The sequence below is a fragment of the Choristoneura fumiferana genome, chromosome 21 (assembly GCF_025370935.1).
Source record: "Choristoneura fumiferana chromosome 21, NRCan_CFum_1, whole genome shotgun sequence".
NCBI lineage: Eukaryota > Metazoa > Arthropoda > Insecta > Lepidoptera > Tortricidae > Choristoneura > Choristoneura fumiferana.
The window spans coordinates 13,988,441-14,014,940 of record NC_133492.1 but is presented as its reverse complement, the minus strand read 5'-3'; the positions used below and the strand labels follow the sequence as shown (position 1 = coordinate 14,014,940).

The 26,500-nt window shown below is 40.3% G+C and overlaps 2 protein-coding genes across 4 annotated transcripts in view; one reads left to right on the top strand and one right to left on the bottom strand.

Moving 5' to 3' along the window:
* LOC141439538 (synaptic vesicle glycoprotein 2B) overlaps positions 1–14,104 on the top strand; it is a 49,089-nt gene extending 34,985 nt beyond the window's left edge. For all 3 annotated transcript variants that reach the window (XM_074103829.1, XM_074103827.1, XM_074103828.1), the window contains exons 2-13: positions 968–1,095; positions 3,533–3,592; positions 4,559–4,654; positions 5,366–5,499; positions 6,443–6,633; positions 7,310–7,458; positions 7,852–8,009; positions 8,839–9,089; positions 9,392–9,485; positions 9,793–9,961; positions 12,089–12,248; positions 13,044–14,104. In XM_074103829.1, coding sequence (XP_073959930.1) covers positions 1,062–1,095; positions 3,533–3,592; positions 4,559–4,654; positions 5,366–5,499; positions 6,443–6,633; positions 7,310–7,458; positions 7,852–8,009; positions 8,839–9,089; positions 9,392–9,485; positions 9,793–9,961; positions 12,089–12,248; positions 13,044–13,227 — 1,680 coding nt within the window. In that variant the 5' untranslated portion in view covers positions 968–1,061 and the 3' untranslated portion in view covers positions 13,228–14,104. The remainder of the gene's footprint in view (positions 1–967; positions 1,096–3,532; positions 3,593–4,558; positions 4,655–5,365; positions 5,500–6,442; positions 6,634–7,309; positions 7,459–7,851; positions 8,010–8,838; positions 9,090–9,391; positions 9,486–9,792; positions 9,962–12,088; positions 12,249–13,043) is intronic.
* A 47-nt stretch (positions 14,105–14,151) lies between these two features.
* On the bottom strand, positions 14,152–25,898 carry LOC141439536 (uncharacterized). Its single transcript, XM_074103824.1, has 5 exons — positions 25,438–25,898; positions 23,324–23,400; positions 23,061–23,237; positions 20,234–20,295; positions 14,152–20,123 (listed from the first exon to the last, which is right to left on the bottom strand). The coding sequence occupies exons 1-5, from the start codon at positions 25,608–25,610 to the stop codon at positions 14,607–14,609; spliced, it is 6,006 nt and encodes a 2,001-aa protein (XP_073959925.1). The 5' UTR covers positions 25,611–25,898; the 3' UTR covers positions 14,152–14,606.
* Positions 25,899–26,500: the final 602 nt, after the last annotated feature.

The following is a 26,500-nucleotide window of genomic DNA, read 5'->3' as shown; positions in this document are numbered from 1 at the left end:
AAACTTTAATAAGAGAGTGTATTTTATCTGGAGCAAGTAATGCTATAACTGGCCAGTTTATATACCCTATATAAGTCGTCCGTCAGTCAGTTTCAGAAGCAGTCGAGTAGCTATTTAAGCAGTAAAAATAAAATCAAATTCATATTTTTGATGCGCGCAGAACATGTACCGAATTAACAGCAACGGTTTGTTCCTGCGTAATGTTTAATGTTAGGGCGGTAAATGCGATTTATTATTATGCTTTATTTATTTTTATTACGATGAACCTTTTCTGTAGCTTTATGACTTCAGTATCAGTACTGGCTGGATTGATTTTTTAGTACTTGCTGCTCATAAAATACATCTCGATAGAGTGGTACCATTAGAATAAATTTATGAAGTATAAAAACGAAAAGATCATGATCCATAAATAAAATTTTAAACAATTTTCAACAGCATTATAATCATTCAATGAAATGCATTTATTTTTAATGCTGCAGATCTATATTAGCTGTTTAAAAAAATCTTCGCTCTTATGCAGATGAGAATTCTCCTGCACCAGCCCGCTGCGGAAAGTTGAAAATCAACAAAAAAGATATGATTTTGACCACATTGGCACCTATGAACTGTTTGCGTTTAGGTACTATTAGACTCGGACCAAGGACTCTAGAGTGCGATTAATGCATTTGAGTACAAATACTGACCTAAGTATTTAATGGCATGAGTACGTGTATCTTTAATTCAGTCTCCAAATTTTATCAATCAACCTAACCTTCACGATAATTCACTAAATTCAGTTATAAAATGGTACAAATTAATAAATCCGGCGGTACCCGCATTTTCCTTCACTCGTAAGTTACGTTACCAAAGTTAGTGAACAACCCAGGCACAGACAATACAATTATTGTTGGAGTTTCTGGTATTATTTGCAAAGGAAAAACCTACATTTTTTTCGAGACTTTCTTGTAACTTTTTTTATTTATTTCAGCCGAGTCGAAAGGCATTGGAAGCGAGCCGGGAGCCAGTAAGAGACCGTTCAGTCCGCGCCCCCGCCGACATACACCGCCGCCTGCCCGCATAGAATGGTAGAAACTGACCCTGGGCCCAAACCTCACGGTAATTGAACATTTAATGGCCTCCTTTCTTACTATTAAGCCCAGTTTAGAATTAGAAAAATAACAGAAACAATAACTTAACGCATTCACTCCCATTGACGCACATATGTGTTTTCGGAACTTCGCCCAGTGCCGCTGTCATAATTATCCATACATTTTGAACGCACTCGTGCGTCGGGGGCAAGTGGAAGTGGAAGTCAGGTGGCAGTGAATGCGTTAAGAAAAATCATGTAAGTTGCATTACACTGCGGCGCCTCGATTGACCACTACAAATTCGTTGGCTTTACGGCCTCGCAATGTACCTATCTAATGCAACATGCATTATTTTTCTTGCAAGTCTAAACCGGGCCTTACGATGTCAAGAGCAATAGTTTTAGCAAGAAAAATCACTAAACGAGTAAATAAAAATACACATTATTCACAAATTTCAGCAGTCTATATATTAGTGTCAGCGCAGCGACAGTAATAGGACTTCGCTTGTGACTTTTCGGGTACGGAACCCTAAAAATAAAGCCGAATTGAGAACCTCCTCTTTTTTTTAATTCGGTTTAAATAAGTATTATATGAGTCTTGAAACAAAGCATTTATAAGTCGGATTAGACATTTTTTCATTGTACCTACAATTTTTTGATAACATCTCTGTATAACCTTAACTCCTCGATGAACAATGGTATTTAGCCAAAATAATCTTGTTATATCTAGCCACAGAGTGTATGTAAATAATGGACGCTGCTCAAGTTTCGACCAATCAGGAAGGATACATATCATGCGACATGACACGAAAAGTTTGATTGAACACCTAACCGCTCTTAGCCCGGGCCCGTGCCCTCGGACGACGGTTAGACATGAAATCGGATTAAGCCGGTGCTATTTCACCAGGAATAGGGATGTTTAAGGATCATGCATCTTGTCCAAATTTTTCAATTTGTTGACGTACCTACATTTGGACTTTTTAACGCTAAAACTTGGGATGGGCCTACCTAATATTCGTTTTATATTCGGTATTCGGCATATTCGGCAGATTTACCGAATATTCGTATTCGGCCGAATATTCGGTGATTTAGTCGAATCAAAATCAAAGATCAATCGAAAGTCAAAGTGGTACTTGAAATTTTTACTGTATTGAGCCATGTATGAGTTGAATGTTAAATGTGTTATTTTCGTAGGGTATATACGTGAGGCTTTATATTTTTGTTGACACTGTAGCTTTATTTCCAATAACAGAAGATAAAAAAGATGTTTATTAATTAAAATCAAAATATAAGTATGATCTTTATAATAAAATAATATTATATTAACATAATCGATCAGGTCTTTATCTTGAGAAGTTAAGCAAGTTTTTTGTTTTATTCAAGTGTTAAATTAAATTACACTAAAAAAATTCAAAATGAATCATGAATCATTCCTAATTATGCCGAATATTCGATTCGGTTAAAGTTTTACCGAAGATTCGGCCGAATATACGTATTCGGTGAAACCCTAGCTAAAACCCGCATACGCATTACTATGAATCATAAAGCTGACGTGCTTTCTTAGGATTTATTCCCTTTGGTGCCAAAATTTCCGGTTTTTAAAATACAAGATGGATACCCTAACCAGGGGCATCTCGCGAGCGAACTAGCTGGTAAATATATCACACTTAGCCATCGCGCCGCCAGCGGCCCGGCTCAAGATACTGCTAGCTGCTTCCTAATTCAATTCCGTCGATTTAAAAGTTGATCTCTCGTCGACATAAGGCGCACGTTAGTCTTTTGTTTATGGGTTAAAGCCGGGTTTTCACGTTCCGAATAATAATAGAAATAGCAACCAAGTTTTGGTTAGCTGTAATATAATGATGACCAAGTGTTTATAAGTATGAATACAAAATTAAAAAAATACTTCCTTAGGATATAGTAGTAAAAAAAACCAACGTAAGTTGAACTCGCGTAAATATAGTTTAGCATATCGAACAGAGTTCAGCTTTGGCTGGACGTAACAAAGGGCGCCGTGTGGTTACCTGGTTCTCCCAAGTGAGTGTCGGCGAATGTAGGGAAGGACCTTCTCAATGAGATAGAAAATACCATCATCGGCTTCATCGACTACCCCGCGCGCGTCTTATTCGACCACGATGACAACTCTTCATTCCAAATAGGGACCGCAGGGGATGGCGCCGCTTCACACAAGTCCCACAGATTGCAGAGCGCTACTGGCTTTATCTAGAGAGATGGCGCCAAGAGAGGAGAGTCCTGTCCGTGGTGACGAGTGGTAACAACAAAGACGCTGAACGATGCCGCATAGAAAGACAAAATAGGATAAAAGCCGTAATAAGCGGATGACTGATTATTACGGCTTTTATCCTATTTTACACTTGCTCTAGCCTATTGACTGAGATCCACACAGACGAAGTCGCGGCCGCGGGCGCCAGCTACTTGTTAAAGATGTTTTTATCATTGTTACAGATTGTGATGTAAAAAGGAACCACCAGCTGATCGGACCAGGTTCCAAGGCTGTAGAACTCTGTAAGACTCATTTAAATACTATTTGGTTACACGAGAGATTGAAAATCTTACGATGCTTAAAAATTAACTAGTGATTGAATAGGTACGTTAGGTTAGTAAGCCTTAGGATCTTTTTAAATTCTAACCTAATGCAACTTATGAAATGTACGAGTAACTATGTATTGTATGTAGGAATAGCGTAGAAATGAAATATAAGGTAACCAAGCAGTTAGATACCTATTACTATTATTATTATTATATTAGTTAAATATTACCTATATATATATTTTTAAGACCTGGTTATTTTTATTTATTTGTGTTTTGTTTTGTTAGATAAGTAGGTATTGTTTGTTAATGCCTAATAACAAAATTTTGGTCGTGAATACCGTTATTTTACCTTTAGTAGGTATTTAGTGGAATAGTATAGTAGTACATGTTAACTTGGAGAAAATTACTAAATCATAATGCTTGGAACTTGTTAGTTCGGTAGATAGTTTCTTTGGTTGAAACTCTTGAAAACCCGTTATTTGTATTAACAAATTTTATCTAAAACAATTAGACCTATACTAACATTAGCACCGTTATCACTGGGCTCCTATAGAAATACCTACTCGACGCCGGCAATTAGTTCAAGGCATGCCAGTGTCTATTTGGATTAGAACGATACCTACAAGTAGGACTAGGTAGGTACCTACTATGCGTGTCATATCTCTCAGATATACCATGAAACATAGCGAAACCATAAACTACTTCATAATTTACCTCGTTTCAGAATTTTCTATAGGCACAAAAATTAAGTCTTATTTCTCTAATTCCATACCATATCAAATCACAACAGTACCTACCTAAAAGGTAATATGAAATTCCAGACTTGGTAACACGACAAAGTCATATTAACATATCTTTCGGAATTAGCATACTATTTTGTAAAACCAAACACGAAATATTTTGCTTAGACCTGGATTATAACCGCTCCACTTCTTCCAGGCGTCCTACCGTCGCTGAAGACACCAGTCAAAGGCGACCCAGAGAAAGGGCCAGTCTCCGAAAAAGCTGACTTCGAGAAAGCTATCGAACTAACCGGTAACGATCTATAATTACGTCCAGCGTTCCTATAAGTATCTCCATATACAGACTTAATTAGAGAACTAAGGAGGATGTAAGCACTAATCAGTTCAATTGGCCACTCCCTCCCATTGAAGCTCGACACGCGGTCCTTTATCAGTTAATACAATGGCTGACCAGACAGTGCCGTTTGTAGCGTGACATAATATACTCGCATAAGTACCTGATTGATCCACTGCTACTGATTCTCACGGTATAAAACTATGCAATAATTTACTTAGGTACTAGAGTCAAATCATAAACATATCTCTTATGTAAGAAGGCCTTCTCAGGTCACGTAGTAAGTACCTACGTAATATACTTACTGTTTCTTAATGTTATTTAAATAAATGTACCTGTAGCAGCGTGAAATTTAATAGCTGCAATACGAGTTGAGCTAATTACGACCCAATAAAAGTTCAGCTTCTGTAAAAACACAATGTCAATGTTTACACAAAACAAAAACATTGTAAAATGCATTAAAATACTTCTCATCGGAACCGGACGCGTTCGCGCATTCGTCAACAAAAATAATGGTGTAGCTCGTATGTTAATGTCACCACAATTATGAATGGAGTGCTCGCGTTGCATTCCAGCGGTTTCCGCAGTAAACAGGCGGTTCCGCGAAGGCGTGGCGTGAGTCGTAAACGGCGCGAGCATGTGGCGATTGTTGACATGTGTTTGTGGCAGGATATGGCCGGTTCCACTACCTGCTGCTGGCAGTCTGCGGGCTGGTCAGCACCTCCGAGGAGATGGACGTCATCTCGATGTCCTTCATTCTGCCCTCGGCGCAGTGCGACCTAGACCTCACCACACAAACTAAGGTAAGAATTTTTGAAGTAAGCTGACTACTTAGAAAAGGGTTCTCTATCGTTTGCCCGAATTTCATATGCCCGGATGTATCGTTTTCTAGAATTTTCATTTGCCATAAAGTAATTTATTTCTGAAATAGTAATTTCTTCAGAGTTGATATTAAACTAACCTAACCTAACCTACTGCATTCTATATGATGACATTTAGAAAAATCCTGAAAACAGCACGGTTCTATATATTTTATGGCAAACGTTGGTATGACAAGTGAAATTCGGGCAAATGATATTCGGGCAAGTAAAGGTAAACGTTAGAAAAGACGGCATTAAACGTGTTTACCTAAAGTTATGGCTTTCGCGTCCCTACAGTGGGATAGTATTCCAATGTGAGAATATACCAAGATATAAATAGAGCGCGAATTTACAGCCCATTTAGATCCGCTATGATAAAACTTTCTTAAAACAGCCTACACGCAGCCCACACGTATTGCGTAAGTAGTGAGCAAACAGACGTCACTTGTTTTTGAAAACATGAATAGCGTTGGAAAGCTAGATTCTTTTTCTTTTGATCTGTTGCAATTATCTATTTCAAATTACCTATTAGGTGCACCTTGCGCAAATAATAATAACATTATTTAGTTCAGTAGGCATATTAATCATTGGAATTTGTTTTGTTGATGCTTATACTTATATGATATACTTACCTAATAACTTAATTATAATAATAGTTAGTTAGGTATATAGGTTAAGAAAAAACAACAGCAATGTTTGGTGCCTAAATCACCAACAATACCTACACATGTAGGTAGAAAAAGACAGTTAATTATCTACTTGATTTATGTTTCAAATGCGATATGTGATCAGCGACATTAATTAAAATTATTGTAACTCCATAACAAGTCGAGCCTAATCGTATCACAAAAATCCGGTGAGTTAATAACAATTCTCTGTATTCTAGGGATGGCTGAACAGTATAATCTTCATCGGCATGATGGTGGGCGCCTACGCCTGGGGCTCCGTAGCGGACTCCGTCGGCCGCAAGCGCGTGCTCATCGCCATCTCTATCATCAACGCGCTCGCCATCGTCGCCTCCTCTTTCAGCCAGAACTTCGAGCTCTTCATGCTGTTCCGCTTCATCAACGGCGCTGCGTAAGTTCTTTTGTCTTAACAGCTTTAGTATTCACCTTAAGTAATCTAAAGCGATTTGGTGCTGGAGGAGAATGCTCGGAGTATCGTGGACTGAATTCCGTACCAACGAGTCTATACTTAGAGAACTCGGCATCAAGCAGCGTCTATCGTCTTTGGTTCAATCTCGTATCCTCACCTTCTTTGGTCACGTATGCCGCCGAGGGGAGGAGGCTATTAAGCGACTTGTGATCCAGGGAAAGGTTGAGGGTACCCGGCCACGAGGAAGATCGCCTATGAGGTGGACTGACCAAATAAAAGCGGCAGTAAATGGCTCATCATCACTACATGAATGCATGAGGAAGGTGGCCATCAGGGAGGAGTGGCGGCGTGTTGTGAACCTTCCCACCAACACCTGAAGCGATGACCACGACCACTCTGTCAAGAGTGATACCGACAAAGAAGAATATAAAGCGATACCTCAACCATGCACCTGAGTAACGCACCTGTTGGTGATTTTTGTACTTACATTAAGTTAATGAGAGCGACCACACCATTTATCACTAAGAGAGCGACCATCTCTACAACTGAGTTTCACGTTGAGAGAGAAAAAATATTCCGTAAGAGTGATAAGTAGGTATAGCATATATTTGACATTTTATCCCAATTCCCAAAATTAGGAGCATTTATTTCTTTGCAGTCTGGGAGGATCAGGTCCCGTGATCTGGTCATACTTCGCGGAGTTCCAGCCGAAGAACAAGCGAGGCGCCATGCTGAGTTTCATGGCAGCGTTCTGGACACTCGGCAACTTGTTCGTCGCCGGGCTTGCCTGGGTCATCATTCCTAGCGGTCAGTCACCTTTCTAATGCTGATGAATGTAGTCGGCCCAAGAACAAAAATAGGTACCTATCAATGGCAAAGCGTCTATCGAACCCTATTCCCACCGGCTTGCCCAATATTTATAAAATAGGACAACAGGACATACAGGATTTACGAAAGGTGTAAGAGAACTTTGCTTCGGGTTTACCACGGTAATAATATTTGACGCCAAGGCTCGGCTATTACCCTAAAGTTGGGGTTCTAACTTCACCTACTTCTTATGGACCCAGAATCGTTAAATCGTGGCTACACGATTTTTTTGTTAAAAAGAGCTCATATCTTCGAATGCCTGTAGACCAAGTACCACGAATACTGTGAAAACCTAGGAATGTTTCACGAAACGACATAAAATGTTTATTTCAGAAATCGGAGGCACGACGAACGGCTTCGTGTACAACTCATGGCGCATCTTCCTGCTAGTGATGTCTCTGCCGTCGTTCCTGGTGGCCGCGCTGCTGTTCCTGCTGCCCGAGTCGCCCAAATTCCTCATCTCCACCGGCCGCCCAGAGGAAGCACTTGAGGTACATTCATTAAACATCACTGTAAGGGCCAGGGGAGCTACTACGAAATTCGAAGTTCGTATCGTACCGTACCCTCTCACTCTCGTATTAAATAAATAATATTAGCGTCAGTGGGACAGCAAGAGACGAAGTTTGAATTTTGCACTTCGTAGTATAGGGCCAGATAGACGTAGGTATAACGTACGGTCAAGGACTAAATCATGGGCCACCATGGAACCATTTCACAGTAAACGTCATATTGACATCGCATTTCAAAAAATGAAATCTTGTCAATTCTCAAAAGATTCGCATACTTGACCGCATTGTACGCGAATCACTCTCTGACACTATGGTATTTTCAAGGTTAAAAAGATCTCCCCTAAAAATGTCCCCTTGATCCCACCCACCAACAGAAACGAAACATGTCTCATTCAACCTGATATTTTTTTACTATGACGAGAATCGTCCTATGTACCTAAGTGTGGGTATTTTTGCTCATTTAACATTATGTTATTAGCAATAATATGTAAAACTAAAAGCAAAACCCCATACAAATTTGCCCATTTCCTTTCATCTAAGCCCGATCAGCCGTATTAGAGTGAAAGAGTAACTAATATAGGTACAGACACTAACGAACTTTAGCATTCACTTGTAGTACCTATTACTATTATAGTAGGACTGGATAATGGCTGCGTATGAATCGGAAAGTCGTAATTAAATAGGTAGTTAGGTATTTTTTGATAATCGTATAGTACAAGTTATACGGTATACCCAACGGTTTATTTCGAACGGTTTAAGGTTAATTACATGCGGACAAATTCGATTTTCTTAAGCATTTCTTTCCTTACAGGTGCTTCGCGGCATCTACCTCATGAACACAGGTAAAAGCAAAGACCTGTACCCCGTCAAACAACTGCTGATCGACGAGCCGACACACACCAAGCCCGAGAAACAGATAGAATCGAAGGAGCCCAAACTCCCCAAATCGAAAATAAGGAAAATGTTTGGCGACATCGTGGAGCATAGCAAGCAGCTATTTGTACCACCCATACTCAAGTTCACTACGATATCTATCACCATCAACTTCACTTTCCATATAGGGTAAGTTAAATATTCAAATTTCTTTAGCGTCACACATTTGCGAATGTGTGCTGTGCCCGTCCCACTCGGGATATCATGTATTCAGGGTTGGAAAACCTTTTTCAAAGCGCAAAAGGTGACAATTAACGCCGTCTTATCTTACTGTCTTTACCGCTGCAGCCATCTTTCGAAATATAATTTTAAAACGAAAAAAAAAAAAAAAATTTTATTTAAGTAACAATAATATGTTAGGTTTAAAACAATTAAAATAGGTACCTAAGTATTTTTATCGAACTTTCATAACTTACTACGTCTTGTTTCAGTTACTACGGTCTCATGATGTGGTTCCCCGAAATGTTCAACCGTTTCGACGAGTGGTCGAGGACCCACGACAACGCTGAAGCCGATATCTGTCAGGTAGGTAGATTTATTCCCATTTCAGTTTTCATAATCAAGCAAACATATTAATTTATTCCCACATTTATCAGTGAAGCTACTTAGGACTGTGGCCGTATTGTCTATCGTGCAAGCTTTCGCGATCGCATTCATCATATTTTTCGTTCGTCCCTCATCTTACAGGTAGGTAGGCTACTTTGGACAGAAACAAACTCTGGTCACGCTAGACTAGCACGTTAGTTCTGAAGATATGCTTCAGCTTTTGTTTAGGAAACCCATATGAATACTTGTTGCCAGACTGCATTCAATATCGATGTTTTATGTTCAGGTGACACGCTACGTGACGCAGTACGGTACGCACTCGGCAGAGGCGGTTTGCGACTCTAACATCCACTCGGACGTGTTCATGGAGTCCCTGATCACGGTCGCCGCCGCCATCCCCTCCAACATCTTCGCCGTGCTCGGCATGGACCGCCTCGGAAGGAAGTTCTTTTTAGGTGTGGTACTAACCATTATCATAGCTAAGGAGGTATTTTTAACACCAACAAAGTGCTCAAGAACAAATAAAATATTGAGGAGAAACTATACCTAAATTGCGCATGAAGGGTTCCGCACCTCCGTACAATGTTTTAAAAACAAATAGTTCAGTAATAATTTTTTGTAAAAAAATCTAATAAATGCTTTTTTGTTGGCGGTACTTTTTGCCCGGATCAAATGAGACCAAAATCGATGCGGTCGTGTCGTTTTATTACAGAGTATGGCCAACATCTAACTTCATCGTCACATCAGATCAGCTCTAAATCATAATAATATTGCATTGTCATCAGATTTATACATGCATGCAAAATTTTTATGAAAAAATGACTTTCTGCCAAGTTTCTTGCGGCGCATTCTTCTTGGCAATGATGGTCTTTCCGAAAGCGCTGGTAGTTTAAAAAAATGACGTGTAAAAGTGCCCATTGCGGCCTATTTACTGAATAAATCATTTGATTTTTTTTTAATTTGAATTTGAAATATCAGCTCAATCAGTTGAAGATATACAATATTTTATTTAAATTATTTCATTCCACCTGAACAAACATAATTAGTTACATTACATTACAAGTTAATAAAAACATATCACCAAAATGTAAGCACTAGGTGCAAGTATTTTGAATAAAGAACAATTTTAAATTCTCATCCTCTTTGGCTGTCGCCCTGTCGGAGGCTGAATAGCGCTTTAAGACTCTTGCCAAGCGCCGAAAAAAAAGTTGCTGAACGCGCTACAAAGAGTAAAAGTACCAATGTAGAAAACGCGCTAATTCGGCCGAACAGCGCGTACTTATTATGAATTAGTGAATAAATCTTAACCTGATTTCAAATTTTGAGCTTGTAAATAAATAGTGTTACTTAGTATTAATTATAACGGATATTTTTTAGTGTATCAAACATTAAATACAGCGGCTGTGAGTGCCTTATTGAAGTTGACTTTTGTGAAAAAAACGGAACCCTTATAGTTTCGCCATGTCTGTCTGTCTGTCCGTCCGCGGCTTTGCTCAGGGACTATCAATGCTAGAAAGCTGTAATTTGCACGAATATATATGTAAACTATGCCGACAAAATGTAAAAAAATCAAAAAAAAAATTTTTTTTTAGGGTACCTCCGATATAAGTAAAATGGGAGAGTTTTTTTTTCTCATCCAACCTTTTAGTGTGGGGCAACGTTGGATAGGTCTTTTAAAACCATTAGGGGGTTGATAAATTTTTCGATTTAGTGATATGTTTGCAAAATATTCAACTTTAAAGTGCAAATTTAACATATTTTGAATTTAATAGGCACAGTGATACATATTTTCCACTTCAGACTGTGACAGAGGACACCGTTAGTAAAATTATAAGGTCTATTAATACTCAGGCCAAGGGTATTGATGGCATCTCCCTGGACATGTTGCTAATGACCCTGCCACTGCCGCGTACGCTGTCTATTATAACGGCGATTGTAAACCAGTCCATTACAACAGACATTTTACCTGAACCCCTTTACAGGAATAAAGTCCGTATCAGATATTTATGCACGCTTCTTGTGTCACATATTGGTGCTGGTGACTGTACTATTCATGTTGGCCAGTGCGGTGTAGCGTGCAGAGGCGTCTTTACCTATAGTGCAGGGTGTTGCAGCGGTGTTGGGGGCGCCGGCCGCGGCACTTTGTACCTATTCCATTTTGACCGCGCGCTTCCTAGATGGCGCTAAAGTTATAATTGCACACGGGCGCTACATGGGCTAAAGACGCCTCTGGTAGCGTGGGTATCAGCCGCCCGGGGCGGAAGAATATTTTGCCGCCCTCTCTTATTTACGGTACTCATTCTAATCGGTCTGAATCGTAGGTTATGGAATTATCATCATCATCCCAGCCTATACACGTCCCACTGCTGGGCACAGTCCTCCTCTCAGAATGAGAACACTGGGGCCGTAGTACCCTCGCGCGCCCAGTGCGGATTGGGAACTTCACACATACCATTCAATTTTTATGGTATTTTGCCGCCCCCTAAATGTGCCGCCCGGGGCGGACCGCCCCCCCGTTCTAACTACGCTACGCCACTGATGTTGGCAAATAAAACCTGTATGTAATGTAACTTTTTGTACAGTATTCGCGACGTTCTCCGCGGGGCTGTGCTCGGCGGCGATGTACTTCGTATACAACAAGACCAACAACCTCATCGTCAGCGCCATCTTCAGCTCCGTCATCTCCTGCGGGAACGCTTCGCTCGACTGCCTCATCACTGAAGTCTTCCCTACCAACTTACGGTAAATTTTTTGCCCATTTGGCATTATTTCCGAATTTAAATCAGTCTAGAATGCTCACCCGTGAACTAATTACTTTGCTCACCCACGACCTTACGATAACAACGTTTAATGCAAGAAATGTGTGTTCATGATGTTCCTCCACCTCCACACTGTGAGAACACACAAATCACACAAACCCATCTATCACCACCACCACACTACACTGACGCATTTCGAACTCAACCAGAGCTCATCTTCAGAGCAACACAACCGTTCACCATGCTACATGCTACCAGATGTTAGATGTACAGTGTGGTGGTGGAGGAACTGCATGAACACACGTTTCTTGCATAAACGTAGCTATCACAAGGTCGCAGGGGAGCAAATTTATTGTTTCACTTCCAATGAAGTGAAACAATAAATTATGGACCTCCGCAAAATAACGCGTGATTCAATAAATTATTTAAGTATAGTTGTTAGTTCTTACATCAAAATAAAAACAATAAGGCTGATTGTCACATTGATTTGAAGATATGTATGTATCTGTATTACTGTATAAAAATAAAGAACAAAATTGACAACCGTCCAAATACACTTAGTTACTTACACATGATCAGGCCGTATTTCTGGGTTTCAGTGTTATGAGACGGAAAAGGAGCGAGATAGTAATAATGACGTATCAGACAAAAAAGAAGTATATCTCGTCTCGTTGGCTTTGCTTTAGATAGATTTTACATAAGTACCTATTACTTCTATTAATTACGTTTATTTATATGCTTCTGTTTTTGAAATAAAAATCCAATGTTCGGTTGACAGCGCGACTGGTGTGGCCGTATCCATGGTGGCGGCGCGTCTCGGAGGCATCATCGGCAACGTGGTGATAGCAGCGCTGCTCGACCAGTACTGCCCCGCACCGACCTTCATCGTGGCCATCCTGCTGGTTGGAGGCGGCTTGATGTGCCTCTTCCTGCCGAACACCACCCGCCAGGCGCTCAAATAAAGCCCTTCTTACTGTCTCAGCCTTCCAATCTCTAGAACTATATGGACATACGTAAACTTCAGGCTAAGCCAGAAAGTTTCCACTAAACTACTCGTAACAAGTGTCAATATCTAGAGGTTATTAGACTGAAAGTTGCCATAACGTAAACTTGGCCGAGCTTAGGTACCATTGTAAATATAAACAGATTTAATTCCTTCCAAAATTTTCTTGTTATATCTGAATCTAGTAGAAGACTTTCAAATATAATTCTTTGATTTGTATAACGCCATTGTAAGGACATCATGTTTCGTAAGTTGTTCTGTAAAGCCATCCCGCGTGCCCAGTCGAGTGAAATAAATTGATGTAATGTTTTATTGTAAGCTATGTTTTATATATTTTATACTGCTAGCAATTGTTCACTCACGAATTAATGGCACCCCTAGGTCGTTCATGTTTTTAAAATAATTAATTTATGAACTAAAGGACAAGCAATATTTGTATGACTTTTAGTTATCGTTGTAACGTGTTGTGTATACACAACCCTTTGTGTATTTCATAACCTTGAAACACCACTATTTTCCCTGTGTAAATTGACTTCTTATTTGCGTACCTTTTCAAAAAGTCTACCTTCTTTATTCTGATAAAGTATTATAGAATTAAGAATCTTGCAATGCAATGCAAATATTTTCATATTACGAATTTACGTACCGTAGTCTGTAGTTTAGTTTGTAAAAATAAAATTGATGATAAAAAGAAAGAAGTACACAGAGTCGGCGGGCCTGGCCCCGTTGAAGTTTTACCTATTATTGCATATTAAGTGCAAGTTTAGTGCAAGCTCTAAATGTGCAATGCCGCCAGACCCTTTTATAATAACGACGAATAAATCATATTTAAATTGCATTATCGTTTTATTTTCATTATGATTTAAAGAAATGAAAAGAAAAGTTTTGATTAGAATTTTATTTATTTAAAACTACTTCATTTTAATAGTCCGATGCGTATGCGTATCCGACATAGATCACTAAAACAAACCAGTTTAAAGTTACATAAATTGTACTTAACATTACTGCAATAACGTAGAGCGCGGACCTTAGACGATATAAAAAATATGATTACCTAAACTTTTATATGGTACTCTGACTTATTTCATTAAAATTTACAAAAGTAAATCCATACACTATATATATATTGATGCCGTCGGCATCGGGTATGTCTACGGTTCGGCTCGACCGAACGCAACAGTCGGAGCACTCGTACTCACTCGTACACATTACCATCGCAACATTTTACATCGCGATTTCACGATGACGCCTCCAACTTTAACAAGAGCGCCCGTATAAACATAATCGATTGCACATACATTAAATAACATCATAATTACACAGAACACGGTAGAGTTCTTAACTAGTGGTGGTGCCTGCGAGGTCTGGCGGGGGCGGGGGCGGCGCGCGCCAGGCCGGCGTCAGCTCGTCCGTCAGCAGCGGCATGGACTTGCCGGCCGGCTCGTCCAGCAGGAGCGGCATGGAGGCGGGCGCGGGCGCGGGCGAGGGAGCGCGGGCGCGGGCGCGGCGGCGGCGGCGGGGCGCGGCGCGCGGCGCGATGCGCGGGTCCGTCACGGTGATGGGCAGCTCCAGCGAGGTGGGCACGGAGGGCGGCGCCACGCCGATGACGGCCAGCCCCGCCTCCAGCGAGCCGGCCAGCGGCGGCTCCGCGTCCGCCAGGCTCGGCACCTCCACCGGCGTCATGATGGGCTGGTGCAGCGTGGAGCTGGTCTCGGACACGCGGCAGTGCACGGACACGTTGGCGTTGAGGTCGCGGAAGGCGGGCTCGGGCGGCGGCTCGTGGAACACGTCGCTGTTGGCCAGCGCCGCCTCGAGGATGTCGCGCCGCTCGGGCGCCGCGGGCTCCGCCATCGGCACCAGCTGGTTGTTCTCGAGCACGAGCGGCCGGTTGTCGATGGGCGTGAGCGTGCCGTTGTCTTCCACGCACAGGTAGAAAGTGCCGGGCGGGCCGCCGAAGTGCTCCCCGGGCACGGCCAGCAGCTGCCCGTCCGCCAGCGGCGCGGGTGGCGCGGCCGGCTCGGGCGCCGGCGCCGGCTCCGGCTGCCGCACGATGGCCGTGGACGGCAGCAGCTCCTCGAAGTTCTCGAGGTCGGGGTAGGGCGCCGGCGCGACGGCGGTCGGGGTGGAGGCTAGCGGCGCCAGCGCGGGCAGCGGCGGCGGCGCGACGGGCGCAGGCGCGAGACCAGACAAGGGCGCGTGGGCGGGGACAGGCGCGGGCGTGAGCGCGGGTGCGATGTTGATATCCTGCTTGGCCCTCTTGGCGGGCTGCGGGGAGGACGCCGGCGGTCTTCTCATCTTTTTAGGCACTGTGGGTGCGACCGATTCGTTAGGCGGCATCGCTATTGACTTTTGAAGGACGATTTTATTTTCCGGCACAGCTGAAGTCTTCTGGACTATCTGTCCCGTCCTTTGTAAATGCTCGAATTGTGCCGTCGTGAGCTGCATGACCTGTCCAGATTTCTGCTGAAGGAATATTAAAGGTTCCGATGAAGTTTTCTGAACGGTCTGGGCGAGCTTTCTGGGTTCCGATGCGATAATTCTCTGCTTCGGACGTATTTCAGGCATCGGGGCGATGTTCTGCGCCGTGGTGGCGACGCGTCCGCCTACGATCAGTTGGCCTTTGGACGTGATTATTGCGCTTTTTTGCTTGGGAACCATTTTAGTATTCGCCGTCTTCGTGGGGCCCACCGTCGTCACGATGGTTTTCGGAGCGCCCGGCGAGCCGGCCGTCAGTCGGTGCGTTACCGTTTTCAGCTGTGACACTTTCGGCTGCTGCTTGTTGGGGAACAATATTTTCTCGTGCTCGGGCGTGAGTAGTATGCGGGACTGCGCACCCTGCGCGTTGGTGATGATCATGACGGTGTTACCGGGCGGCGCGTCGGGCTGCGGCACGAGCTTGGCCGACACGGGCTTGTTGTCGGGGGGCGGCTCGGGCTTGGCCACGAGCACGTGCGCCTTGCCGGTCTGCGGGTCGATGACGATCTTCTGCGCGCGCGCGGGCCGCGGCGAGCTCGCCGTCGGCACTATTATGAACTTGCCCGGCTTGGCAGTGGTCTGCGTTACCGGCTCTAGTTTAGATGGCGCCTGTTTTATCTCCTTTACTGCAGGCTCGGATTTCGTCATGATAATTTTCTGTTTCCCGGTAGCTTTATCTATAACTAGCATAGGCTTAGAGCCCCTGAGTTTCGCAGATTTCGACAGAATATTAGGCGTAGTGGCCTTGCTGACCTCCGTAGTGGGGGGGTTCATGAGCAATGTTTTGAGTTCCGGTTTGCTCTGACTCGTCATGACTATTTTTTCACTTTCGACGTGTTTCGTTTTAACCAGCTTGGGGGGGTTCACAGGATTTGTGATGATCTTACCGTCCGACATAACGATCGGCATCTTTTCGATGTTCTCTGGAGTGAGGATATCATCGGATAGCACGATAGGCATCGAGTTTATATCATAGATAGTGTCATCTGTAGTCTGCTGTTCGGATGCCTGTTTAGATTCATTGGCGGAGGTGACCAAGGAGAACTGTTGTTTGAGTTTGTGTAGTTTGGGGGCAGTTTTAGTGTTGTTACGTATCTTCTGCTGAATGACGATGGCGCCGGCGTCGGGGGGCGCGCCCGCGGAAGCCTGGATGGTGTAAGTTTGAACGGCCGACCCGTCTCCCTGCGGCTTGTTGCTACGCGACAGGATGATGTTCTCTTGTGCGCCCATATCGTTTAGACTGTTCATTATGTTCTTACTGGGCGTGTTACGCCGAATTATAATTTTCTGTTTGGGCGACTGAGGTTTTACCTTTATTGCTGCTTTACTGACATCGAAATTTAAAATCTTCTCTTTTCCAGAGACTATCACTTGTTTAGTGGGCGTAGTTTTAGTGATTATCTTTGGCATGCATGGCTCTTCCAAAATTTTAAGCAGTTTGGACGAGGACGTTTCGAATTTAGCCAATTTGCTGTTAGTTGGATCGCTGTTATTATCTGAGGACAATGACGCAATTTTTTGTTCTACAGAACGGTTTGTTTCAATGACTTTAGACAGAGGCGTATTTGATGTCTCTTTACTTGTACTGGTGTGTGTACTTATACTGTCAATTTCGTTTACTTTTGATTCGGTCACTTTGATTTTATGATCTATAGACTCTGACATCTCTACTAAAGATTGTGCAGCATTCAAATTTTCACTTTTCTCTTCTTCAGTTTCATATCTAGCATTAAGACTGTCACTTTTGGTTGTTTCTAAGGATTCTTCTATATTAGGTTCAATCATAGATTTGTCCTCAGTGATAGCTTCACTCATTTTGACTTCGTTAACCTGAATATTATTTTCTGTTTGAATAATTTCTTCTTGCACTTCTTCTTGAAAATGTTCACTTGTAAAATGTGTAGCTAAATTCAAGTTCTCTTGATGATGACTAGGTACAATATTTTGAATAGCTGTTGCTGGAAGATTTATTAATGCTTCCGCTATTTGTAAATCTGATTCAGATGGGATGTTGTCTACAACAACTTCAGGATTAAGCTCTCTATCTGATCTAGTCAATGGTACTTCACTACTATCAAAATTATATTTGTGCTTCAAGTCACTACTCTCTTGAAAGTTGATTTGTTGATATTTTATGTCATCTTTATGCTCAGATGCTATAAGCTTTTCTGCTAAAGGAGGTACTTCGTCCATTACAGGTATGTCTTCCGTGAGAGGTATTTCTTCCGTATTAGGTGATCCTCCCACAGGTCGTCCTTCTTCTGATATGGGTTCTTCTTCCATTTTAGGTATATCTTTTTCTATTGCTATCTCTTCTAATATAGGAGTTTCTTCCAATGCAGATACGTCTTGCACTTTGGTTATTTCTTCCACAGTAGGCACCGCTTCCACTACAGGTTCTTTGATCGTAGGTTTATCTTCCGCTGGCATTGTTTCTAAAAGATCGTTTTCTTTTTTCAACTCTTCATTAAAACCATTAATATTGTTAGTTCCCACATTGTCTTTAATATTGTCATCTTCAAACAAATCCTCTGGAGGATCATCACTAATAATTTTGGTAACCCTGTCAGTCTCCCTAGAAACACTTAATAACGCATCCACAGCAGATGCAGTAGATTCATTCATAAACGGTTCTATAAATTGTTCAGACGGTTTTGGTGGAATTGATTCAGGCATTATATGAAGATCAGAATCTTTTACAACATTTTTGTCATCTGATTTATCTATGATAACTCTTTCATAAATGATATCTTCTTTTATAAAAGTACTGCCTAATTGTTCATGTTCAATTTGTTGATTTTTATCTTTTGTGAGTGGTCCATGCTGTATGTCTTTATTAATAGGTTTTATTTCTTGTGTGGGATATAAGACATCTAAATTTGAATGAGGAGTCATTAATTTACAATTTTCTTTTTCGTCGACAACTGCAATATTTTTAATCACTAAACTATCAGATTTATTATTAGCACCATTCGCAGTAGAGTTATCCTCTGCGACTAATTCTAAATAACTTTTCTCTTTTTCCCATGACTGCGCAGCTTCTGCTTTCATTTTCTTAAGTTGAATTTTCGGGGCTAATCGGGCCACCTTCACGTGTTCTATCGGGGGCGATTCCCTAGCTTCAGGAGACGATACATTATCAGAACCATTAAGTTCAGTCTCTGCGTCCATTCTCTCCGCCGCATTCAGCTGCTCAGCCACGTACTTTCCTATTGCGTCTTGGCTTCTGGAGTGTCTACTTCGAAAAAACGTCTTAGTTTTAAAAATTGCTTTTGTTGGCTGCGGTTCTGGTACGAGTTTCTCGGGCAATTTACTCGATTCTGGTACACATTCAATTTTCTTATCGGGAGATTTTACGATCGAAGGCTCAGGAAAATTTTCCTCAACAGTCAAAGGTTCCGGAGCTGCGGGCAGGTCTGGCATCGTGGTCCTATTGAGTAATTCGGCAACCTCTCTGGCTACATCGTCGTCGTCTATGCTTATGCTTTTTCTTTCCTCTCTTCGTTTCGCTGGATTTTTCACTCGAGGTATTTTACGACCAGCGTCTGCTTCGAGCGACCAGTCCTCATCTTCGCAGAATTCATATTTGGAGTCACTTGAAGACTCGGGTTTTTCAGTTGCAGTATCAGATTTGTCGGCAGTTGGATATTGCGAGAGCGCGGTAGGATCGGCCGGCGAAACCTGCACGGGCAGCTCAGCCGGCGTGGGTTGCGCGGGCAGTAGGGGCGAAGCTGGCGCCACCTCTGGGGACTTGTCGTTGGAGTCTTCGTCCATGTCATCCCAGTCTGCTAGCAAGCTGCTTTTGATCTCCTCATCAGTCTTAATCTTCTTAACTTCCGTAGTTTTCTGCTCCTCTTCGATAGATCGCTTTCTTGTTTGAGATTTCTTGTTGACGTCCGCATTTTCGATTTTGGTTGTGTTTTTAGGACTTTCTGTCTTTTCAATTTTTTCCGTCTTATCTGTTTTGTCTACTTTTTCTGTTTTTTCAATTTTTTCTTTACGTGGTTTACGTGCTTTTGGAGACTTGTTTGTAATAGACTTCTGGGGAGATTTCACAACCGGTTTTTTACGCACTGGAGATGGCGTGTATGGTGTATATGTAGCGCTATGCGTTTTATTATGTAAAATTAAAACGTTAAGGCGCGTTGTCGTAAATGCGCACAGAGGGCAGGGATATACTCCCGAAATGCTTCCCGAAGTGTTTGGAGAAGAAAATGTGGTAAGAGGCTTATCTGCTTTAGGAGTCCTGTCCTCTGCAGCTTCTGATTCAGATCCTGCGCGGCTTGTAGACGGTGTGGACAAAGTATCAGTTGCTTGACTAGGCGTTTTTGTTCCTTGAACTAAGATATGTACTTTATAATCACTCTTCTCCCGATTTATCTGCAACAAAATAAAATTAGTAAGAAAAAAATTAATTCAGCTAAGCAAACTATGTGAAATAACACCCATCTTTTTGCGTCGGGGGTTAAAAATAAACGATTGATGCTTACCACCCTCCTGACTGGACTTGAGTTTCGAGGTGTACTGGAAGAATCCTTTCGTCTTCCCCTTCCTACAATGCAAAAATATCACAACAATTAATAACAGATATTTTTACTATCAATTATTAATAATAATTATTTTTACTTTTGACTATCAATGCTAGAAAGTCGTAATTTTGCCCGGATATATATGTAAACTATGCCGACAAAATGGTACAATAAAAAAAAAGAAAAAATTTTTAGGGTACCCCATAGACGTTAAGGTGGGGGTGATTTTTTTCTCATCCAACCCTATAGTGTGGGGTATCGTTGGATAGAATATAGAGAAAAAAACTATTAGGGGGTTGCTAAGACAATTTTTCGATTCAGTGATTTGTTTGCGAAATATTCAACTTTAAAGTGCAAATTTTCATTAAAATCGAGCGTCCCCCCCCTAAAATCTAAACCGGTAGGTGGAAAATTTTGAAAAAATTCGGAATGGTAGTAAGTATATCAAACTTTCAAAGAAAACTATAACGGCGAAGTTTGCTTGAGAATTATTAGTAGTTTTACTCTTAAATAGCAGCCTAAGGTATAAAATATGCCTAAACTTGGAAGTATATAAAATACGATATCCTTAGAAAAATATTACTTCATTTTTTCGTAATGGCTACGGAAGCCTATTTTGGGCATGTCCGACACGCTCATGGCCGGTCTTTTAGTTCTGAGTTAACATTACATAAAATGACAGGGTGTTTTGATTTTGGGTCATATTTCTTCACCTAACGTAAAATAATCAATCTTATTGATTTATAATCAACTTCAGTTCATTGACTATCAGTAATATAGGCTTTTAATTAGGTAAGAACAATATCAAAATCAATAATAAGAAAAATGCCAACTAATCCAAAACACACAAAGTAAGGACATAATGACACACTAAAAAAATTAAAAATATTGTTGGCAAAAAAATTTTTAGCCTGTTTTGAGTTATCAGCATATAAAGCACAAGCCTAAAGAAAAAAAAACATACACTGTTGACAGCATTGACTGGGCTGAGAACAGGAAAAAAGATGTTGCAACAAATGCAGGGTCACTCATCGGCTCATCGTTTTTTGTCGGCAGTGAAATCTCTGAATGAGCATGATGCCACTGTGCCCTGTTTTTTTGTTGTTTATTTTTCCAATAATTAGTATTTTATTTATCATTTAATTCCATATAATTTCCATAATATTTTTTTATGAATTCTTGGCTCCAAGACAGACAATTAGTTTCTATCGCGGTTCCGCGACAACCCACCGAGATAAATGATAGACTATGAATAACAGAAAGTCTATGAACAAACCGTCATCCACCATGTCATTTTGTCCAATGTGTAGGTATGTTGTTTTTTCCAAATATAAACAAAAAACATATCTTTCTAAAATAGTTAATAAACGTATTAATGTTAATATCAATTACTAGATCATATCATAGTTCATTAATTTTATTAAAAATAATTACTATTACCTAAACATAATTCACCAAAAAACAGATGAAAACAGTGTATATTTAAAACTTTTGTGGGCATGAAATATGTCTAACTCTTTACTCCGGCTCGATTGAACAAGTTGGGCTCAGTGTCTCACAGAGTTGTGAATATGGCCACCGTGACGTGTTGCAGTATCGGAGACTTTGCTACAGCCCGCCAATTTCAAAATAAGCCTACTGTGTCATTTTGTCCATATATGACATTTTGTATGTATTTCCCTTACCTACATGGTGTTAAAAAAATCCTGTACTATAATTTAACCCACATTAAGGCTACTGATTACTAATACCATTATTATTATTATTATTATCAGCCTCTTTATTTCCATGTTGAATCACAAAACATAATCATAAGTGCATGGAGCACATATTCAAATCAATCATTTCATTTTACTAATTATTACATATACATTAAAAAAATACATGACATTTCATTTCATAATAAATATAGCAATTAATTAAATAACCCTGCTTCTTCGCAGTCGGGTAAGAACAATTCAATATGGACCGCTCTACGGGTAAAGGCCTCCTCCATTTCGTCCCACAAGTGTCTGTCCTTTGCTTTAGTAAGCCAGTTTTCGCCAGCATTTCTCACTAATTCATCCTCCCATTTTTCTTTCCGTCTACCTCTTTTTCGTTTGTTTGTTGGACCTTGCCAATAAGTTACTAACTGTGCCAATTTTTCTTTATTCATGCGTGCTAATACCATAAGTGGAAAAAATTGAAATTATGTAAAAAAAAAATTGCATTAAGTAGATAGTCTTCTTGTGACTCAACTTCCATACAAATTTAAAATTATTTTTCGAATTAAAAGATTGTTCCACTTGTATCACATTACTGATCAGTAGTTGATGTACGTCAAATAATCTTACAGGATTTCTTTAACACCATGTAGATTTTTTTTGTTTGTTATTTTATTATAATAAAGTATATAATTTACAGAAATAAGAAGAAAAACTAATGTCATAGATATAATAGCTCGCATAAATGCCATAAATCATTTGAAGTGGGGTTGGACGGGACATATGCTGCGCAGCGGAAGGGACAAATGGAGCAAACAAGTAACCTTATGGTACCCAAGAGAGGACTGTAGAAGAAAGGGGGGCCATAAACAAGATGGAGAGACGACATCCGCCTAACACTGGGACCTTACTGGACTAGGGTAGCAGAAAACAGAGCTCAGTGGAGAGAACTGGAGGAGGCCTATGCCAAAAGGCATGCTGAATTCAGAGACATAATATAGAATAGAACATTTAAACATGTAATGCTGAAATTGTGAGAATTCAGAATAGAAGGGCTTTATTATTATTATTACTATATAATTTACCAGAAACTGGAGTTGTTTTCTTTGACGCACTGCCAAAAATGCCAGCATAGCTTTTCTTAGGGGTGGCAGTGAATTCTTCACTTGTCAAGATGTCTGGATCGCCACCAGTCTCTGTTTCTGCTTGAACCACATCCTCCGGAAATTTCTCCATGTGAGCCTGCTTAGATCTATAATTGTCTGCAAAAGAATGAAATAGTGAAATGATTGACAAGAATGTTTATTTAGTAAGGCGATTGTATTTTTTTGAGACAAATCATACTTACATAAGCCTTTTTTAATAAATTCATTTTTGCGGCTGCAGTTGTATTTGAAGATGCTGTTATTATTCTTGACATACTCACTGGAAAATAACAAAACAGAGTTTTTAATTCTCTAATTAAAATTTTTGTAAGAATGTTTTTTATTTATATAATTTTTTTAACTTGACATATTCTAATAATTTTACAACACATCTATCAATACATAATAAAAAACCCTGGTACATTATAGTCTACCAAAAAATTCCTTTACCAACCTAAGGTTCAATATCTGCCCTGCCCAATGTGTAGCCTAGTGGGAAGCCGCGGTGGCCTAGTGGGAAGCCGCGGTGGCCTAGTGGGAAGCCGCGGTGGCCTAGTGGGAAGCCGCGGTGGCCTAGTGGGAAGCCGCGGTGGCCTAGTGGGAAGCCGCGGTGGCCTAGTGAGAAGCCGCGGTGGCCTAGTGGGAAGCCGCGGTGGCCTAGTGGTTTGACCTATCGCCTCTCAAGCAGAGGGTCGTGGGTTCAAAACCCGGCTTGCACCTCTGAGTTTTTCGAAATTCATGTGAGGAGTGCGGTGAAGGAAAACATCGTGAGGAAACCTGCACAAACATGCGAAGCAATTCAATGGTAGACATGTAATTAAGGGGTCGTAATTAAGACTACTGGTTGGAGGTTGAAAAGGTCATGCTAAGGCCTTAACTATTATAAGGCAGTCTGAAAACAGTAACGCTCACCCTCTGAAATGGCTATGAAGGCTATGAAACTCTTAGTCCTCAAGGCTAAGATTCTAGATTATCAACTTTAGAAAATTTGCTAACTCTAGTAATTAATTAATTATTTACCTTAAATTTTAAAGTATTTATTTATTAATTACATCTTAATTAGATATGCAAAAAAATATGAACAAGATTTTATTCAATGTGCCTGTCTTTCATAGTGGCAAAATTGTTTTGGCAATACTTAAGTAAAACATTATCTTATTTTACTTAAAATATGTAAATGCAATTTAAAATACATGTTGTTTATTTTATTTCCATACATCATTATTGCGGGAGCAAAAACAAATCAGTTAAAGAACCAATATAACAGAATGTCTATTTAGTAAAAGCGGATATATTCTGCCTACAAATTCCAAGCATCTAAGCAGTTGAAATTGCGAGTTGAAATGTTGTTCCACAGAAGATTTTGTTTGATGGAAACTAATGTTGCACTTTTTTGTATCACAAGCCTGTAATTTGGGGTAATCCTTTATCCACAACTCTACAAATTCATTGCATGTGTAATTCCTTCACGGCATTTTTAAACACACTAGGTAATTATATTGTGAACACAGTTATTATTACGAATAATTAATAAATGACAATGTCAAATAGGAAAAGGGACTGAGGAGTTTGCGTTGCAATTGCATAGTTTAATCTTTTTAAGTATGTACTAGTAATCAAGTCAAGTATGGAGGTTTGATATTAAAAAATAAAGTGGATAAATTTTGAACTTGTAGGTATATAATGTTGCTTGATATAAGTGTCACTTCTGTTATTGCTTATTTGTCATAATCTTTTAGTACTGTCCAACCCTTTTTTGCTCCAGCAATAATGATGTATGTTTATTTCATAATTAATTTGATGATGACATTCTTAGGCTGTCTCAAAAATTGCTTTAGCCTTAACATAAGCCTATTACTTGAAAAAAAGACTCCATCACAAAAAAGGGCTAAAGGCATTTATAGGCTCATAGGCTTTTTAAAATGACGAGTCTTTTAAAGCCCTAATTTATTAGCATAGCCCTAAAACAGAAACGATAGGCTTAAATTTAGGGCTAAAGTCCTCAGGGACACTGGTTCCAACTGATAGCTGTTATAAACACCAAAATATGTCAACTGTATACATCAACCATTTATGTCAAGGGAATAAATAGTAAATTTACAAAATGGTGGCAAGTAGGTGCTATTTAATAAAAATAACAACATAAAGCCTTATTATGCATTCAGGACTCCAATGTCATCTTCATAGTTTTCAGATGAATTATGTAAATATCATACACCATAGAGTAATTCTAGAACAAAGACAGGAGTGTGTGATACTCTGAGGTTTGCATTCCAGTTATCATCATGAATTTTTCAGGTTATACTTATTAACTTACTAGGTGTTCTCCTGAAAGAACTTGACGACTGCGATGGGTGGCTTCTTGAATGACGGAAGCACATCTGGAGGCAGCTTCTCCGGGTTGACCACTTCGCCGGGCCACCAGCACGACCCTAGCTTCACCCACACAATCTCCCCGTCCACATAATTTATCTGAGTCTGTTCACTCATCTCCGCTTTTCAGTTCAGACAAAACGCACGACCATATTTCGATACACTGTAGCCACTATGATATGTCGTGTAAATTGGTTACCACATCATCGCGTCTTGGCTGCACCGTGTCAGCCCTTGCTACACTCAAATCAACGACTGTGAAATCCCGAATACGAATTATGTGTGCAATTGTCAAAACAGTAGCAAAATATTAGTTGTAAATACTATTCGCCGACTGCTACGAAATAATTTTATTCGCGGCCTTAGGATGGCAGTATTGAGTTGACAAGCAGGATCGGAAAAGTCAAGAACGTCTACTTTAGAGATAAATAAACCTAATCAGCTCGATTACCACTTATTATGTAAATCAAAATTAACAAAATATTACTTATTTTAAATGATTGTCATTTAAAGATTCTGAGGCACAATGATACATAAATAGTTATAAGAAGTACTTGACCATATAACGGAAATCATTACTAGGTTCAGCGTCAGCAAATGCCAACATGAAGAAACCAAATTTATGTTGCCATAAAGTTTACCATTCACTAGCGGTCGGAATTATAAATAGATAGCATGTTGTCATCACGTACGAAACAAAATAAATACAACTGCCATATTAATTAGAAAATTATTAATTGGCCATAATAAATAATTGTTCAATATATTTTTTAACTTTTTTAAATAATATTTTTGCGTTATATTGTAAGTATACCAATATATATACCAATCCGATTTATGACAAGCGTAAACAAAGACGCCATATTAACCCGACCACAGACATTTAGTGATGTGAAAACCTAGAACCTATTGCAAAATAATTTATTAATTAAATAGATCAACGTATTTTTGACTATTTTATTATTTACAATACTTGATTTAATTCCAAAGACTGCTTATTTAATTAT

Excerpts from the sequence above, each read along its gene's own strand:
- LOC141439536 (XM_074103824.1), bottom strand. The coding sequence starts at position 25,610 with ATGAGTGAACAGACTCAGATAAATTATGTGGACGGGGAGATTGTGTGG. Across the intron at positions 23,401-25,437 it reads TTCTTTCAGGAGAACACCTA|TGAGTATGTCAAGAATAATA; the intron begins GTAAGTTAATAA and ends GTTATTTTCCAG. Across the intron at positions 23,238-23,323 it reads ATTTATTAAAAAAGGCTTAT|ACAATTATAGATCTAAGCAG; the intron begins GTAAGTATGATT and ends ATTCTTTTGCAG.